Genomic DNA, 20,265 nt, shown 5'->3' with positions numbered 1-20,265 from the left:
CATTCGGCATCCACCAATCAACAGTTTGTTGGGGTATGCTTATAGCGGACTCTGAAAGGTACAATGCCAGGTGTTCATAGGGGTTGGAGCAGTCAGTAATATTTTAAGGGCTGCTACTGGGATGGTCAAAATGAGTCTGGTTAAGGCTCTCCCCCTACCAGTAAGCAGTCTCACACAACCAATTAGTCCATCATCTGGGCCACTTGTGCCTAAGGGGAAGAAAAGGCTTTGCTAACATCAGTTTACCCTGACACCCTACTAACAGGATAGCAAAATATCCTATAGTATTTGGGTTAACACTTGAGAACCTTTCTCCCCATCTTTTGCTATTCATGGTCATGTGCTGGTACATGAAATGTAACTTCAGAGGCCCCAGCTAAAAAATGGGGCAACACATGAATACGGATATTGTGGCTACTTGAACTGCAAGACTCACATAACAGTGCCCATGAGGATTGGGTTAGTCTCTATGGCGTTATGATGTGTGCACTCAGAAATATCTCGGTACCACCTCAGAGTACTGGTCCAGCCCGTCTGATGTCCTGACTCCAGCTGTGGACAACCCAGAATACATCTTATCACCAACTGTGCATTAGGGATAAACATATTTTCCTATCCCCTCTAGGTGACTTGCTGAAGGCATGAAGCATGAGATTTCATTATAGTCATCACTGTCTCAATGCAGAGGTGAAAGTGTTCTGAGCATGCTGAGGGCAATGCAGGCAGACTGTTCTCCCCGTGGCCCATGAAAGAAGTGGATGAACCAGGGGATTCACAGATGCTAAGGCCAGAAGGGAGCTTAGGTGCTATTAGTAATACAAGAAACCAGATGTTTGTCTACAGCATAGGCCAGATCCTTGACTGGTGTAAACCAGAGAAGCTCCATTGACTTCAGATGAGCTATGCTGATTTACACCAGCTGAGGAGCTGGCTCATGGTTGGCAGTGCCCCTATCATGATTGTATCATCCCAACCACAGGGAGTTCGGCAGAAACTTCCCCTGTGGACAGGGTTATATGATTGGCCACTCTGAGATTTCACCCACTCACTGTGGTGCCCTCTAGTGGTGAGTGAGACACAAAGAGTCGATGAGGCTGCTATAGGCTAGGCTAACAGAGAAGGATCTTTTAGCTCAGGCACCAGAGGCGACTGCTTTCAGGTCCAAAGTTCACTCCTCACTGCTGGCGACTCACCCAGGGCTGCGAAAGCTCCTGGGTGATGTCTCTTTACGGGCACAGCAAACCTAATAACTGTTCATTGAGAGGGCTGGACACTACAGGGCAGATGGTTTGGGAGGCAATCTGGGACTGGGAGGGTGTTGGGGGTCATTCTGAGAAAGGAACAGGGTGGTGGAAGCCAGGGTGCGACCTGCATGTGAGTATGCTGGCTGCTGGTGCCACAGCTGTGAGCCACGGTGGCATAGCATTTAAGGCACACAGAGTTGCAGGGCGACACAGTGACACAACCCCTTAATGGCCCGAGTTGAACCCCAAAGTATCACAGTGGCATTACGCCTGGCCATTGCTCTGAAGCATCTGAGCATTGTCTGAGACAGGATGCTGCACTAGATCAACGGCTGGGCTGGGCTGGGCTGGTAGGGTCATTCTATGTAAAAGACTATGAAGTCTAACATTTATTATTAACCCTCTATCTTTCCCCTGAAAGATGCTCTACAAGTGCTGTCACCTGTTACATTATAATTGTAGGCGGGTGTCCATACCAGGGGTTCTGCCATTATATCTTCCATTGCCTGCATACCCCATCACCATGCTGCCGCTGATAACTGTGTGGCCTGTTACTATAACCATACAATGGGGTCTATGCTGCAAAGGCAGTTTGGTATATATGAAGCCCCAACACCGCCAGCTGCACTGTGGAGACAGACTGCCTGTACCCCTACAGTGCCAGTGACTCCCCCCCCCACCAATGGGGGGTAACACACAGATCAAGCTGTTCTGTGTTCCCATCTGTGCCTGATCCACCGGGGATGTGACTGTTACAGCTCTGCCTGGAGAGCCTGGCTCTTGAATGCATGCTATAGACACTTACACTTTTAGCTGTCGAGGGCCTCGTCTCAATCCTTGGTTTTGTCCAAGAGAGAGGTCATCACATGACCAGCATGCTGGATCAGGGCCTGGATGGTAGGTGTTCCCATTTGTTGGCTAACACTTTATCCCCTCAAAACAACAACAGCTCTGTTGGTGGGTAATGATGAGTGCTGCTGGTGCTGTGCTAATTGGCAAAATAGTAATTATCCCGTGTTACTTTTTAAAGAAACAAATGAATTTTTACACCTGGTTACAGATCAACCCCAGCAGCAGGTCATGTGTTTGTCTGACTGCCCCTGCCGATGCACCTCAGCACAAGGTAAGTTTCAAAAGGGAGAGCGAGCAAGCCAAAATGTTTTTGTCAGTATAAATCAAGGTTGTGTTTTTGTCTCTGGGGATGGAGGAGTTAGTGACTCACTTTGCTCCACTTTTCCAGCCACCGTTAATTGTTTGGTTTGGCTGCCTTGGAGGCTCTGTGATTTCATAACTTAAAATTGAAACCTGGAAAAAAAACCCTCATTTAAAAAAAATAACCCACTGCTCAACTATCTGCTGAGGTGACCTTACTGAAAGTCACAGGCGAAATACCATCCAACATGTTATCACAGTGACTCAAAATTTCTGCACTGCGGCCTCAGGGATGTCAGACTATATTTGCTAATTATTTATATAGTGCCATAGATGTGCATGTGGTTGTTTGGGAAATAAAAAAAACATATGGTCCTTGCCCTGAAAAGCTGATTATGGAAATGAAATCAAGCACATAGGAAAGCTACCAGACCACAGCGGTCAGAAGTTGGGACAAGAGGCTTGGAAAGTAGACACTTTTGGAGCTGTTATTTTCCCACAAACAACAGGTAATGTGCATCTTCTGTGCTGTAGGTTTCTCACAGTCCTAGTTGGAATAATTTCTCACTCTGAAATATGGGTGTGTAGGATTAAGGTCTCCTGGGATGCTGGGCCAGAGCAAGTGGGGGGGAGGGCCTTCCCCACCCCTTCTGCCTGTGGTCCTGCCCCCATTCTGCCCCTGTTTCACCCACAGTTCCGCCCATTCCGCTCCCCCACTGCAGCCCCACAATCCGTTTGCTCCTCTCTGCCCCCCCCCCCAACTGCGGCACCACAATCCGTTCACTCCTTTCTGCCGCTCCCCCCCTCCCCCCGCGGCCCCAAGACTCTGTCCTTCCCGCCCCCCCATGGTCCAGGGCCGCAGCAGGGAGCAAGAGCTCCTCCAACCCTGAGGCTGCAACAGGAAGCGAGAGCGTCTCCAGTCCCAGGCCTGCAACTGGAGTCTGGGTGCTGGGGCTTCCTGCGGCGCTCTGGGCTTCTGCTGCCCCATGACGTATTTCTGCTGGGGCACCCATTTTTCTGAGGCCTCCGAGTTGGCTGGGACCCCCGGGCACAGGCTCTATGGGCCCATTGTATAATCCACCACTGTGTATAACCATGAGGGGAGCAGGTATAAACAACCCTAAGGCTGATAGGATGGATAGATCTTTTACCTTTTGCCATTGGGAAGGGAGGAAAGCAGGGGGAGGAGAGGAAAAAAAGGAAAAAGACCTCCCCCCCCCAAAAAAAAAAACCCTAAAAAAAAAACCCCAGAAAATTTTTGTTTTCAGTTTCAAAAACCAAAAACTGTTCAGTTTTCAATTTTTTTGTCAAAAAATTGGAAAAGTTTGAAATTTTTCGTGCACATTTTTGAGAACCCACATCATTACAATTTTTTTGAGAATCATACTTACAATTTTTTAACCAACTCTAGGGAAGACTGATTTTTGTTAATATTAAGAGATGATGTTGAAAATGCCGAGTCAGAGATTTTTTTTTTCTCCCCTTCTTTCTAATTCTGATGGGTTTAAAATGTCAAAGCTAAACAACATTCTGCGGCTGTAAACCTGGTCTCTGTCACTTGAACAACGTGTGTGGTAGGGAAAGCCAGTACCAACCGTCTTTGTCTCAGTCCCACCGTAAACCTTTCCTTTGCTGTGATACCTGCCAACAAACCTAACATCCGTTGAGGTTGCTAGTGAGCAAAGACCACTGCCTGTCATGGTGACCAATCTTGTCTCATTGTTTCCTTTTACTCCCACATTGATCTGTAGTCACCTATTTATCTCTTGTCTTGCATTTAGATTATTAACTCTTTGGGGCATGGTCTGTTGACAGCAGCTAACATCTGGCTAGCGAATCCACATAGAGAAAAGAAATCTCTTCCTATTTGACAGAAAACGGGAGAACTAGAGACAATCGATAACTGTCCTCCGAAGGGAGGTAACAGAGAGTTATGTAAAACAGGAGGTAACAGTGCTTAGACACTACAATTGCAGCCTTAGAAATGGAGTGCATGAAAGAAACTGAGCTTAACATGATTTCTAATTTGTAAGAACTTGCCAGTGGATAATTTAAAGGGTGATGACAGTAACTGATTCCTAGATTTAAACACCCTGAAAGCAACATGTATGAAAATTAAGGCTGCCATGATCTTAAAGAATGCAAAGCTATATCATGCCATCAATTCTTAAGCAGAATGCCCTATTGATTTCAATAGGGTGCTTGTTTTAAAAGTCAATAGCATGATACTGCCCACGATCAATCTTGCATCCCAGCAGAAACTGTGGGAAATTACAGGCTGCAAATTTCTCTTGACCAGCAGATGACTCCACACATGGCACTGCTTAGAAAATGGCCTTGTTTTTGATAGCGGAAAGACACAAAACAGATGTTACCATTTAGATCATTTAGAAGATAGGAAAGGAAAAATGGGGATTCGCTATGTCTACAAAATGTTTTACTGAGGACTCATGGACTATTGTGTCATGCTGGGGCTAGGAACAAATAGAACCACTGCAACAGCTGGCATCAGAAATTCCAAGATTTAAAGGAGAGCAACAAAACCTTGTTCAACATTCATTGCCTAGGCTGCATTGCACCATTATGTGCTGCTGATCAGGGAGCTGGAACAATTTTTTATAGTGGGGGAGCTGAAAGCCACTTAACTAAACTGTGTACCCTGTATACAATGGAAACCACTTCAAGCCGGGGGTGGGTCAGCAACCCCCCGCCCCCAGTTCTAGCACCTATGCTGCTGATCTATATGTGGCTTGACCATAAATTGTCGAGAAGTTATGCAGCGATTTTCACCACCATTTTGAAATAGCTGTAAGAGGATATGACTTTCTCAATTCAAAGCATTTGAAGAGGCCAACACTCTGGTGGTTACGTTTGCAAGATTGTGTTGACAGGGTAGTAAACCAATACAATGCATTTCTCAGCTAGAGCCACACGCATCGGAAGAAGCTGTTGATTTGTCTGATAACTGTTGAAAGAAACAATTGTAGAGCCCTTCTGGCAAAAGAAAAAAAAGTCATTTCAATTTTTGAAAGCCACTCATCCTCTTTTAATACATTTCAAAGGAGTTCTCCAGCGCACAGTTGCAATCTGCCTGTATTGCAAACCAGAATGAGAATGCTAGAGAAATCTCTGGTGGCTCCGGTTATATTTCTCTGTACACAAGAGCAACAGATACCATGAATCTGAATAACTTTCATTTAGATTAAAGTCCCCTTGAGAGAGACAGAGCAGCCACAATGAGTTGTGTCTCTCAGATCCTTAGCAGTCTGACCGGAACTGAACAAAAAATGGTTGCCAGCAACAGCATAGCTCTTAGAGACTGCAGGGTCACCAAGCACAAGCTTTCCGAAATCATATGTCAGGCCCCCAAATCATGACATTGGCTTAAAATCATGATTATTTGTTTTTTAAATAAAGGTTGGGTTGTTTTCCTTTTCCTTCTGGTTTCTGAGCCTTTAGGGTGTACTTACTGCATATTTCCAAGCTTTTCTCTGCAATCCGGAGTGCTGAGAATAAATAAATAAAGCTGAGATTCTCATGAAATCTCATTCCAGCAGTCTGGGCTTTTATAAAACCCCTAAATATCATGGCTATTAGTCACGATGATCCAGGGTGCAACCCCACGCTCTGGGTGTCCCTAAGCTGCTGACTGCCAGAAGCTGGGACTGGATGACAGGGGATGAATCACTTGATATTTGCCCTGTTCTGTTCATTCTCTCTGAAGCACCTGGCACCAGCCACTGGTGGAACAACAGATACCGGGCTAGATGGATCATTGGTCTGACCCAGTTTGGCCATTCTTATGTTCTTATAAGAATCAGGATAAAAGCATGGGACTTGAGAGGTTTACTTACCTTTCCATAACTTGAGTTCTTTGAGATGTTGTGTCCTGATAGGTGCTCCACCATAGGATATGCACCTGCCTATGTGATCTTGATGAGAGATTTGAATCAGCAACCTCATGTTCCAGAGTGAGGGTATATTGGGAGAAACGGACCCAGCCACTCCAGTTTCTTTTCAAATACAGAGCCAAAAGACTCCACAGCAGAGGGGAAGAAGGGTAGGAGGTGGAGCACCTATAGGCACAAACCTCAAGTTACTGAAAGGTAAGTAACCTCTCCTCCTTCTTTGAATATATGTCCCTGTGGGTGCTCCACTACAGAAGCCTGTCAAGCAATAACTCAATGTGGAGGTGGGTGCTGTGGCGGGAGATCCATGAAAGTTTGGAGGACGGCATTGCCAAAGATCATGTCTATCTTAGATGCAGGTAGGATAGCATAATGCTTGGAAAATGTCTGAACTGAGGACCAGGTTGCAGCCCTGCACATTTCCACCATGAGAATGTCTTCCGAAGGGCTATAAAAATGGACGTAGCCACGGTGGAGTTGGCTGTCACCCTGGGGATGGGGGCAGCACTCCAGCTGCCTCGTAGCAGGCTATAATGCAACATGAAACCCATTTCAATAGTCTCTGTGTGGAAATCCACTTTCCATTCATTCTTTCAGAGGAGACAAGCCACCTGGGGTAAATCCTAAAGGTTTTGTCTTGTCCAGATAGAAGGCAAACACCCTCAGAACACCTAAGGTGTGGAGGCTGGCTGCTTCTCTCGAGGAGTGAGGTTTGGGAAAAAACACTGGAAAATGGATATCTCGATTGATATGAAAATCTAATGACACCTTTGATAGAAACTGAGGATGGGGGTGCAGCATGGTTTTTTCATGGTAGAAGGTACTATATGGCGGGTAAGCCATGGGCACCCCAAGGTCTCCCACCCTTCTAGCTGAGGTGCTGGCTACCGGGAATGAAGTCTTAAGGGAGAGATAAAGGAACGAACAGGTGATCCTAAGCTTGAACAGGGGGTTCCTTAAGGTGTGCAGGACCAAACTGAGGTCCCAAGGAGGTGTGGGGTTTTGGATATGAGGAAACGAATTAGATAAACCCTTATGGAATCTGGCTGTGGTATGATGGGCCAAGACTAAAAGGCCCTCAATAGACAAATGGAAGGTTGTAATGGCTGCCAGGTGTACTTTAACAGAGCTCATTGATAGTCCCTATGTTTTCAATTCCAACAGGTAATCGAGGATTCTCAAGAGAAGAGCTCCAGAAGCGTACACAGAGTGACAGGAACACCAGGAAAGGCAGTGTTTTCACTTTTGCAAGTAAGTGTTACATATGGTAGGCTTCCTACTATTCAGAAATACAAACTGAACCTCAGCCAAGCAGTCCAATTATAAATTCAAGAACCATCGAGGAGCCAGACCTTGAGGTTCAGAGATATGAGGCTGGGGAGGTTCATGGTGCCTGAGTTTTGTGTCAGAAGGTCCAAGCTAAGTAGGAGGCATCAAGGCAATATTACAGAAAGGTGAAGAAGATCTGAGTATCAGATTTGTTTGGGCCAAGAAGGTGCTATTAAGATGAAACTGTTCCTGCTCAGTTTGAGTAATGTTTTGAAGATGAGCACCGTTGGAAGACAGACACAAAGGCGAGCACGGGGGCAGGGAACTTGGGAGGGTGTCTCCTAAAGAACTGCAGCCTCATCCCCCCGGGAACAGAAGATTTGGCATTTTGTATTGTTCGGGGTTGCAAACAGATTTACTATGGTGAGGCTCCATGCTTTGCAGACGCCATGAAAGATCAGGTTGTCGAGCTCCCAGTTGTGGTCCTCATAGAAGTTTCTGCCACTATGTTCTGGAGGCCTGGCAAGTAAACCACGGAGATCTCTGTGTGGTGGACAATGTACTAGTTCCTATCGTTTTAGGGACTGTGCGCATAAAGACTAGGATCTCGCTCTCCCTTTTCGATTTATACAGCACATCACTGCCCTGTGGCCTATCATTACTCTGACATGATGGTCCTGAATGTCATGGAGAAAGTGCTGGCACCCGTAACGAACTGCTCTTAGTTCTGAGATGTTGATTTGAAGGAATGTTTCCTGTTGGGACCACTTGCACTGTGCAGTTGGACTTTGTAGGTGAGTCCCCAGCTTAGAGGAGAGGAATCTGTTGTGATGATGCGTGATCGTGGTGGGTGTGAGAAAGGGGCTCCCACACAGACCATCAGGGGGTCTCTCCACCAGCTGAGGGAGTCTAGTACCCATGGGAGTATGGAAACTCATTTGGCAAAGCTATGTCTGTTCGGCATGTACATGGTTTTGAGACAGACTTGAAGACATCAGAGATGTAATCTTGCATGTGGTGTAACAAATGTCAAGGCCAACATGTGAGGAGCTGGAGGCAGGTCCTTACTGTTGTCTGAGGACTCTGCTGTGAAAGAATGTAGGTGTTCAGATTCCTGAGGTTTAAAATTGAATTCCAACCTCCATTTCTTTTGGGAAACAGGAAATATTTGAAATAAAACTCTCTTCCCAAAATTTCTAGGGGAAACCAGTTCTATTGCCTCCAGATGCAGGAGGGACCGAACCTCTTGCTTTAAAAGATCCTCATGAAAGGGGTCCCTGAAGAGGGAGAGGGGTTGGAGTTTTTGTGTTCATAGAGTCTGGGGCATCTTCTGGGTACACCACAAGGGGTGTAGAATGGTATAGGGAAGGACCTTGCACTGAAATCTCAGAGTCCGAGGTGTCATCTCCAGAGTCCAAAGTCAGGGCTCTAGGTATTGGTGCCAGGGTCAGTTCTGGGGGGCCAAGAAGGTGCTAGAGGAAGCAGAGGATGGGTCAATACTGGGAGTCCAGCTCCTGCTGTCAGATGGAAGGAGGTGGTAAGTGTGGGACATAACAGTACCAACGGGGAGCTTCTCTAGGTGCCCCTTTAGAGGGGAGACTCCAATTCCTCTCAGATGAGCAGATCCTCCTGCAAGAAGAACCTGGAGGGTGCCAGAGGACTAAAGTAATAGACAACTGGGACCAGGGGTGGTACTGGAGCTTTAGCTGGGGATGAGAAGCAAGTTGGAGTTGACAACGCTGCTGAAGTGGCAGCAGAAATGGTATCTCTGTGCTCCAAGCGCATGCAAACCAAGGATGATGGTACCAGAGAGAGCAGAGGCTTGAAAGGATTCTATGTTATTCTGAGAGGGTGTCTGTACCACTGTCTTAGACTTTCTTGAGTCTTTAGATTCAGATGAGTCTTGATGCCTGGATGGTGTCTCTGAGCACTGTTTGTTGGCAGGTTGATCTTGGGATGTCTGCTTAGGCAGTACTGATGCCTTGGTCCCAACGTCTGTTGGAGCCTGGAGGAGTTTCAATCTTACCGTCCTTTCTTTGAGAGACCTGCTTTTAAACCCAGTGCACTTGGACAGGATTTGAGAGTGTCCAAGCCACCTGAGACAGTTGAATGCCTGTCACTCCAGGGGAAAAATCTACTGCAGGTCTGCCAAGGAATCAGTCTGGGAAAACAGGGAGGGTAAGAGTGAGAAACCCCCCTTGAACAGAAACTTGTGCAAAATTAGAAGAAGACGAAATACTGAAGGAGAATACAGTAAATAAAACAACATGAAAAAAGCTTCTAAGAGGCAGCAGACACGCAGTTGCTCTGTTTCAAGGTGCAGGTGGTTGAGATGGAATTGGAATGGCGGGTTCGCTCCTTTACATTCCCTGGTTCTGGAGCACGAGGTTGTGTAGTGCACAGGCATGGACCACAGATGCTGCTGATTCAAATCTCCAGTCTAGAGCCCAGGGATGCACGCAAATCCTACAGTGGAGCATCCATAGGGACATATACTCGAAGAAGTCCATAACATTAAAACATGAATAAGTTACAGAGCTGTTGTACAGTACATCATAAGCCTTACAGTCCAGGTATTAGCTCATATATTGGAAGAAGAGTTTTGACCATAATAAGAAGCAGTGTTTCAATGCATCTGATGACATTTACTGTGGCTTTAGCTTGAGGTGGTAGAAGATTCATTAATGCAAAAAAAAAAAAAAAAAAAAGCATGCTTCTTGAGAATGTAAATTGTCTCTTATGTTAATGCGGTTGGTGCCATTACCAAGAGAATGCCAATAATCCTTCAGCATATGCAAGCAAACATGCTCCCAGCTCATTAAGCTAGCAAGGCGTCTCTCACTGCTAGCCCTGCATTCGCAGTCGGGTGACTCTGAGGCAGAGTTTATATAATAGCCAAGGCTAGCACTAGATGCTCTGGAGTGCACCGCTGCTGCTGCCTGGCAGAGTTGAGGTGATGCCCTTAAAGGGGCACAAGAAGCTGTCTCAGCTATCTAAGAGCGGGCAGCTGGGCCAGATATGCTGTTCCACCCCAAACCACACAGTGTGCAGCCCGGGGTGTTGATGGTGTAGGGAGAGGATGCCCTTAAACCGATAGATTTTCTGAAGCTATCCTTGATTGTGGGGCATGTCTGGGATGGAGCCACTTTGGTGCAGTAGCTCCCAGAAGCAGATCTGACCCATCACTGATAGAAGTGTGCACTATATCTTTGGGAGGGGTGACACAGCTCTCACACCACAACAGCAGGTGGCTCTGGTAGGCACTACAGAGGACAGTCATTAATTACCACAGTCTGTCCCTTTGGTTTGATTGTGCTAAATCATTTTTCAACATGTCTCTCAGTAAAGTCCATTAGTATCCATTCACATGCTGCATACCTGGTCTCCTGTTACTTTACTTAGCTCTCTTTGCTTTCCACAACTTCCTTCCTTAATATTGTAACTTCAAAGGTATCCCGTGAAGAAGGGGAAACCTTTTACAATATTGATCCACATCTTTCCCATACTTTGAGCTCATCTATCCATAGATTATAAAGCCAGAAGGTACCACTGTGATCATCTAGTCTGACCTTCGCAACCCAGGCCATAGTTGTTCCCTGAATTAATTCCTGTTTGAACTGGAGCATGTCTTTTAGAAACACATCCAATTTGATTTAAAACTGCCAGTAATCCACTGCAGCCCTTGGTAAATTCTTCCAATGGTTAAAAATGTACACCATATTTCTAATCTGAAAATTGGTCTAATTTCAATTTCCAGCCACTGGATTTTGTCTGCTAGATTGAAGAGCCCATTATCAAATTTTTGTTCTGTAGGTAGGTACTTATAAACTGTATTCAAATCACTCCTTTAACCTCTTTGTTAAGCTAAATAGGTTGAGCTCCTTGAGTCTATCACTATAAGGCATGTTTTCCCATTCTTTAATCGTTCTTGTGGATCTTCTCGGAACCCTTTTCAATTTATCAACATTTTTCTTGAACTGTGGACACCAGAACTAGACACAGCATTCCAGCAGTGGTTACACCAGTGCCAAGTACAGGGGTAATATAACCTCCCTACTCCTACTTGATATTTCCTTGTTTATACATCCAAGATCATATTTGCTCTTTTGGCCACAATATCAGTTATCCACCATGACCCGTCCCCCAAGTCTTTTTCAGAGTCACTGCTTCCCAGGATTAATTTCCCATTGTGTTGTTCCTAGGTGGATGACTTTACATTTGGCCACATTAAAATGCAGATGGTTTGATTGCACTCGCCACTTTTACCTGCACCCCAAGTGTATTTATGACAGTGCGGATACCCTACCTCTCTACTGGGAGGCTCACACCTGGCCACATGAACGGTCAGGTGTATTGTCCCCACCAGCTCTCTGAAGCTGAATCTCCCCTTGCCTGCAGGAAATGTGTGAAGGGACTCCTCCACAGCATGGTCCCTCTCCTGGGGACACTGTGAATGTCCTGCTGCTGGAGGTTCCTGACTCAGTGCTGTTTTGGGGGTGGGTGGAAAGTGCAGAGCAGGGTACCACTGACCCCTAGGAAGGAGGAGGAGGGGGATCGTTTTACTAGACAGAGGGACGGGCATGCTGGTGGCTCCGGTCTCTGCACTCAACAATAACTTTAGGGCTGAGAGGCCACAGTGATCCAAACACCTTTCCATGGAGAGGATGGTTTGTAGGTGAACCATGCTGTGATGGGTTATTCAAATCTCACGTTGGGCCTAAAGGGTTAAAAGGCAATACCGGCCCTGGGTAGCCCTGTCTCCTCCAGGCTTGCCAAGAATGCTCCTGCTGGAGGAGTGGGTCAAAAGGAGCTCAGAAGCCAGGCAAAGGGTGGTGGACAGGCTGCAGAAGAGAGGAAGCCAGATGAAAGGTTGCGCCTGCGAGGGGACCACAGAGCAGGTAAGATCCATAGGCAGAGCCTTCTCCTACCACCACCCCCTTTGAGAACCAGCAGGTCCTTCAGAGTCCTGATCCTTTGGACTCATTTGGTGTAAGGGTGGTTGACTGTTTGGACTATAGGGGATACATCCTGAAGTGAAGGGATCTATAGGTAGGAAGTAACCTAGGGAAGCAACTTAGACTTACAGGACAGACCCTGCTGGTGATGCCCACAGGGCCCTGGACTGCGACTTGATGGAGTGAGTGGCTCTGGGTCCTCCTACCACACCGCCTGAAAGGTCTAGATCAGGGGCGTGGAAACTTTTTGGCCTGAGGGCCACATCGGGTTTCTGAAATTGTATGGAGGGCCAGTTAGGGGAGGCTGTGCCTCCCCAAACAGCCAGGCATGGCCCGGCCCCCACCCCCTATCCGACCCCCCCCTGCTTCTCGTGCCCTGATGACCCCTCTGGGACTCCTGCCCCATCCAACCTCCCCATTGCCTGATGGCCCCCTGGGGACCCCTGCCACATCCAGGGCCGCCCAGAGGGGGGCCAAGTGGAGTAATTTGCCCCAGGCCCCTGGCCCCACAGGGGCCCCCACCAGAATATAGTATTCTATAGTACTGCAACTTTTTTGTATGGAAGGGACCCCCCAAAATTGCTTTGCCCCAGGCCCCCTGAATCCTCTGGGCGGCCCTGGTCCCATCCACCCCTCTCTGTCCCCTGACTGCCCCCAGAACCCCTGCCCCTGACTGCCCCCCGCCGCCCCATCTAACCTCCCCCCTTTCCTGACTGCTGCCCCGGGGATCCCTGCCCCCATTCAATCCTTGTTCCTCACCCTCTGACCGCCCTGACCCCTATCCACACCCCCGCCCCCTGACCACTACCCTGAACTCCCCTGCCCTCTAGCCAACCCCCCCTGCTCCCTGCCCCCTTACCGCACTGCTTGGAGCACCGGTGGCTGGTGGCACTACAGCTGCACCGCCCAGAGCACCAGGACAGGCCGCGGCTCTGCAAGAGCCCTGCTGCCCAGATCATTACGTCGGCTGGGGCGAGCTGAGGCTGAAGGGGAGGAGGAACAGCGGGGGAGGGGCTGGGAGCCAGCCTCCCGGGCCAGGAGCTCAGGGGCCAGACAGGAGGGTCCTGCAGGCCAATAGTTTGCCCACCTCTGGACTAGATCCAGAGGTGGGTGGAAAGCTGAAGATCCCCAGTTTAAGGTCAGGAACAGTTTTACTTCTATCACCTTGACAGAGAGGCCTTGGGCCAGAAGTTGGGTGCTCTAACCACAGGCCACCCGACCCTCTGAGCTCTCTATCACACACGTAGTTCTTCTGCCCACCCGTCCTGGGGGATTATTCCATCCAGGCCTTTAGAGCTCAGGAGCCAGATTCCCCTGCTGGTCACATGAAGACCATCCAGCAGCACGTTTGTTCTGCAAAGGGGCAGAGCAGTGCTCTGTGGTATCATCAGAGCCTGTTATTCTGATTGTCACTTGCTGCCTCTACCACCCATTCCATAAAGAATTTAAACTGGTGTGTTAACTGTAAAGAAGATAGGATACTGGAGAAAATCAATTTCTCTGTGAAAAGGCTCTGATAGTCCTTAAATGGCTGAAGATTATAAATGCCTCCAGGTGCTCAGGCAAAGTTTTAGCACTTTTACCCCTCCCCATAAACTATGAAAGTTTCCATGGCCAAAGGGATAAGACTGCATGTAATATGACAACTGGAGTGCACGTTTACTCCAAGAAAACTCATACACTTAGGAATGCATGGATAATTTTTGTACTTAAGACTGGCTTAGTGCCTTTAAGCAAATGCCAGCCAGGCAAATAAAAGTACAGTTGATGGACATACACTGTACTCCACACCAGAAATGTGTAATAGCATCTAGAAACTTTTTGAACTGACTGTAGTTTCGATGGGAACCAGACTGTCCTGGAGCAGAAATACATTGAGCACAACTGAGGTAAGGAAGGGAAACATTTTTTTAAAAATTGACCTTTTCTTGAAATCCTAGAAACCAGTGGTGATTACTGTGAAAGATGTAAATAGGCTCTAGTGCCCCCGGCACAGCCTACACACTGGTGTGTAAGGAAGGCATTCACAATGTGCTTTTCTTGGAACCTTAGTGGGTAATACTAGAAGCACAAGTTCTGGCCTGATGAGGAGCATTTTGTTGCATATAATAGCATTATGAGTTGCCTGGGAGATGGCAGGAGGTATTTGAGCAAAAATGATACCCAGTGAATACTGAAGCTGCGCAGCAATGCTTAGCTGCTACATAGCACTTCTCATCCCTAGATTTCAAAGCATTAGGTAAAGGTGGGTAAATATCATTAGCCCCATTTTATAGATGGAAAAACTGAGGCACAGACAAGTTAAGGCCCAGTCTAAGACCCTGGGTGCCTCCAGTTCTGGGTGTCCAACTTCAGACATCGAGGCTGAATCCTGGCCCTACTGAAGTCAATAGGAGTTTTGTTTAGGTGCGGTCAGGATTTCATCCCAAGAGCCTGATTTTTCAAAGTTGCAGAGCACAAACAATTCCAACTATTAGTCAGAGCAGACAATGTTGAGCACCTCTGAAAATTAGAATCAGAGAAGTAGTGAACTGAAAACTCATGAATTTCAAATATTTGGGGGGTGGGGGATACGTGTTTTATGAACATCTGCTCAAAAATGTCCCTATTTATTTTAACCATATCTAGTAAAAAAACAGTTTGAGGCTAATTGTCCCCTCACACCCATGTAAATCAAGAGCAAGTTCACTGGCTACAGTGGTGCTACCATTAAATTATAGCAAGGTAAGTGAGAAGAGACCCAGGTCCCATATGTCAAAAAGTTGCGTGGGTGTAAAACTGGTATAAGTGTGAGACTCCAGTCCAACAGGCACCTAAAGAACTTTATGTGCACCTGCTCTAGTGCCTAAGGGGAAGGTAGGTGCATAAGTGACTTTCAAATGTGGGAATGGTGTGATAAGCATATGCAGGATCTCTATGGAACCAGCATTAGCTGCACCCAAATTCTGAGCATTGTGGGTGGGTCCAAGGGGCAAAGTGGGACTTTCAGTATGGAAGGGTGGGGGAGAACAGCGCTTTGCTAGACCGGGGCACCCTGGATTTTAGCATGATCAGGAGATGCCTAATGCATAAGGCACAATTGGAGGTGAACCCAGCATTCAGCACAGGAACAAAAGAGGTAGCAGCTGGGACAGGAAGACCTCCAGTCACCCTGCGAGAGATAGGACAGGATGGATGGGGGAAGGGGAAGCTTAATGATAGGCAATGTGTGTCAGGCTCCAAGTGGGTTGGGGAGATAGAGAAGGGACACAGGCAGGGTTTGGATGGAGGAAGGAAGCAGGAGACTAGCTGGCCACAGGAAGGCGGGTTGGGTTAGGGACGAAGGGAGATTGGGGAGTTCTACATCCCTGAGGCAGCTGTGAGAGAGGCGCACGCTCTTCACCTTCTACCAGTGCACAGCAGTTATGGTTGTGTTTCCTGGGGCTCACCAAGCTGGAGGACAGGCATAGAAGCACAGGCTCCACTAGGATGGCATCCAAACCCTCTGTGGTGGGCTCAAAGACAACCTGGAGACCAGGAGCCAGCAGAACCCATAAATTATCCATGGCTGAGAATGTCACCATGGTCCTGGGCATCATGGCAACTGGTTCTTTGCCGTGAACAATTGGCCAGACTATGGCCATCAGCTAGTCTGTGGTCTCTAATGGTAACAAGCTGCTTCAATCACAAGCATAAGCTGATGCTCACTTTCCTGTCTCACATGAATTTTTTTGTTTCACTTCACAGCTAAACCCCATTTATCTCCTTTATTCTTCTTTTATTGCTGGAGGAGGCAGTTTCCACTCCTGATAACACACTGAGCTGCTAGTCACCATGCAGTCACTAATATTTCCTCATCACAAAGCCATCACCGCTGTCTTGACAAATTACCCAGTGTATTTTGGATAAGCCTTGTTTTTTAAATAGATGCTGCTGGTAAAAATAGTATGGACTTAACTGGGCAGAAAATTGGGGTGTTGAGAGAAATGATTTGCAGCAGTAGCACCAAAAAGATGAAACGACAAAAGTTTTGGTGGTAAGGCTCTTAAACTGCAGTCCGTTAGGATTGGAACTTTCTTGAAAAATCACTATGAAACACAATGTAGGCCACTTTGATAAGACACAGATTATCTGGGGAAAATCTGGTCACTGAACCCAATGAGGGAGAGCTTAAATTCTGGTTGATGAGACAGCTCTGCCTTCCGCACACTGGAAGACTATTTCTGCCTTGAACTCAAAGTCAGTGCAAATGGACCCTAGCTGATTTTATTCTAGTAGGTCTCAGCATTGCTAGTGTCTCACACTGAAGAGCTGTGCATCCCAGACGAATAAATGAAAGGTGCAGCACTAAAGAAAAGGAGACTTGAAGGATATCCCTCAGGGAAGGGAACAGGCAGGACTAGAATTGGTTCGTTAAGCCCAAACAATTGTCCCCATGTACCATGACTAACATTTTTCAAATTGAGATGCCCCGAATCACAAACCTAAATTCCATATACAGTGTCACCTAAATAAGAAGTCTTTTTTTTTAAAAAAGGTTTTTGGCACATCTGGAAATCAAGTCACTTTTAATAGATAGCTAAAAATATATTTACAAGTCTAACTTTAGAAACCTACACTTGAATATTTTGACCTATATGTTTTGAATGAAAGAATGGAAATGCAAAACTATATATTAAAAACACAAACTAACTAAGAAGCAATAGCAGCACCATAAAAATCAAAGTGTGTAGTGATTTCTTTTGCCCACACATCTTTCAAAGTGATATGTCTCCATGGACCTGTCTTAGCATCTCCATCACCATGTCAAATAGCAGATTGTTTCTAGTCAAGGAAACAAAATGAGACTGCACTGGAACAGATGAGCCATAAATCTACTTAGGGCTGGTAGTGTCCCCACAAAATGAGAAAGTGCTTAGGCAGAGAAATGAGGAATAGCATATGTTACAACATCAGACACCCTGCCTGCAACTAGTATAGGCGCATACTCTTGCTTTACTTACAGTACAATCAGCACAGAAAAAAATCTATTCGTTAATAATAGTTAGCTGCTTTTTAATTGATAGTTTTCAAAATACTGTACTCTGGTGAGTAATTAGCACTATCCCCATTTCCCAGAGAGGGGAAATTGAGGCACAGAGACGTGACATGCTCAACACTGCATAGTGAATTGGTGGTAAACCTGAGATTTTCCCATCTGCCAGTCCAATGCCCAAACCACCAGACCATGCTCTCAACCCTTGAAGTCCTTTAGCATTTAACAGAGATGAAGCCATTAGAATTCTTTAGAAATTGCTGTACTAATCTACTGATTTTAATAGAGTGAAGAGCCATACTATAGCAGGGATATAATTTCTATTAGATAAAATTCCGTAGGCTTTTTGAGAAGGGAAATTTTTACCATCCAGGGACTAAAAAAACCATTTCTATTTCACTGAAATGAAATAAAATGTGCTCATGGGACTTAGTTCTGACTTACATTCTATGCCTTTATTCACTGAAAGATTATAGTACCACGTAGAAGAGCATAACAATCAGTCAAATATGGCAAGAAATAGGCACCGTGAGATGCATTGGGGTTGTTTGACAAGGCAAAAGTTGGCGTAACAGCTGTTATACTGGAGTTCTGGACTCTGCTATTCACTTAATGCAGCATTTTTACATTATTCTAACTGATTGACTGTTTACATTACAATTCCAAACAAGTTGATAATGTGTATATTATAAAAGTACAATAGGGCAAAAGTGCTTTTCCTCCACTACATTTTATGTCTGACTGGAGGGCATATTTGTGTCCACTGCTTTAGCCTGTATACAAGTTTGAGGCTTAGTTCTTTATATTGTTTAATATCCTCTCCAGCTGTACTTTCGATTGTGCAGTACCTTTTTGAGAGCTAGCGAGACTTTATCTAACACAAAATGAAAGCCACTGTGCAAAGTTACATTTTTCACTTTGAATTTTTTTTAAAGCAGTCAGTTAATATCCTGATGAATTCTAAAACACCTTTACACAAAAGTTACTTTATCAACAGAAAAGCTTGTTGCTGTCTGTAAGCAGGTGATGTTCACAATTTGGCCTGGACAGAGTATACTAACATTTTATAAAATCCAAATTTAGGCCTCAATCCTACAATTAACAGTCTGCCCACATGATGTCAGTTCCCAGATCTGAGTCTTACCTCCTTCCTGGAATGTAACTTTATGGGTAACCAATATCAGTGAAAAACACACTTCAGTCTATGCTGCTTTCATCCCCAAACTGGCTGTTCTTGGGGTTTGCCCTGCAGATCTCCTCTGTCCCATCCACTTGTTTCTTCTATCTCAGGGAGAGGCTCCAACCCATCTTATATTTCTTGAATGGAGAGAGTGACTCAGTTAAAACACCTTGACAGATATATGTAGGCTCCAAGTATCTGAATCAAGATAATGCAGCAGAAAAGCCCTGGAATCTGTCACCCTATTATATCTCCTTTCGTTAGCCCTTCCTTTGCAGCTGTCACATTATTTAGCATGGATAACATGGACAGTAGCCTACGACATAGAGGAAGGCTGCTTGAGTATCTGTTTGCACTGCTATAAAAGAAAACTAACAGGTTCTACTTACCATTGCAACAAACATACGCGTTCCCAGCCTAGCCCTTCCTATCATTTCTCAGTCAGTATCAAGATGTTGACTCCCACCGCCATTCAGCCCAGAATACCAGCCTCAATCGCCCACTTGTTAAATTTTTGAACAAGCACCTTTGTGCTTTCTCCCATGCTGCCTCTCATGCTTTGGAGGCGCTCCCCATAAACATCCACCGAGCTACCTCCTCCCCCTCCTTCAAAATCCTCCTTAAATCTCTCCTTTGCTGAGATGACTGTAAGAAACTTCACAACAGTTTAGGCTGCAGGTATGCTGAGATCACTTCCTATCATGCTGACCAGCATTGTCTCATTGTGTCCTTGTACTCCCCCATTAGTCTGTCTCTACCTGTTATCTCTTGTCTAATATTTACATTGTAAGCTCTTTGGGCAGGGATAGGATTTTTTTTTTGTTCTGCATTTGTATTGTACCTAGCATAATGGGGTTCTGGTCCATGACTAGAGTGCTTAGGCCCTATGGTAATACAAATAATACAAAAATAGTAAGTTCAGGTAAAGTAATGGGTTGTATCAATAGAGTTTTATCTCAAGCAGGTTAAAAATAAAAGTAATAAGGACTATTCAGCTCGTTGTGGATGGAGGTGCACACACAGGCTCACCAAGTCACAAACGACCCTTTACCTCAAATGCATGCATTGCCTCCTGCCTTTCCCTCACCGGTGCTGTTTGGCCTCAAACAGAAACTTACTGGTGTTAAACTGTAAAACAAGGAGGTGGTAACTAGCAAACAATTGCTGGTAAAAACCTGACAAGCTGAGTTACAGAGACAGCCTGTGATTTAAAAGACACCAAACGTAACTTGGGCTATGCTAGGGTTACCATACGTACGGATTTTCCCGGACATGTCCGGCTTTTTGGGCTCCAAATCCTCGTCTGGGGTGAAATCCCAAAAAGCCGGACATGTCCGGGAAAATCGGGACATGCGGGCCGGCGGGGCTGGGCCGGGGGCCAGCGGGGCTGGGCCGGGTGCCAGGTGCGCCGAGCGCCGGCGGTCGGCGGTGCCGGTGGTCGGCGGTGCCGGGGGCACCGAGCGCTGGCGGTGCTGGGGGCACCGAGCGCTAGCGGTCGGCGGGGGCCGGGGGCCGGCAGTGCCGGGGGCCGGCAGTTGGCGGT

At 46.4% G+C, this 20,265-nt stretch overlaps 1 protein-coding gene across 3 annotated transcripts in view; it reads right to left on the bottom strand.

Annotated features, from left to right (window-relative positions):
• Positions 1 to 20,265, bottom strand: part of TSPAN11 (tetraspanin 11) — a 191,439-nt gene that overhangs the window by 534 nt on the left and 170,640 nt on the right. For all 3 annotated transcript variants that reach the window (XM_034785256.1, XM_034785247.1, XM_034785238.1), the window contains one exon: positions 437 to 552. In XM_034785256.1, coding sequence (XP_034641147.1) covers positions 437 to 552 — 116 coding nt within the window. The remainder of the gene's footprint in view (positions 1 to 436; positions 553 to 20,265) is intronic.

The sequence above is a fragment of the Trachemys scripta genome, chromosome 1 (assembly GCF_013100865.1).
Source record: "Trachemys scripta elegans isolate TJP31775 chromosome 1, CAS_Tse_1.0, whole genome shotgun sequence".
Taxonomy (NCBI): domain Eukaryota; kingdom Metazoa; phylum Chordata; order Testudines; family Emydidae; genus Trachemys; species Trachemys scripta.
Note: the sequence above shows the minus strand (reverse complement) of the source record. Positions and strands in the feature narration are given on the sequence as shown.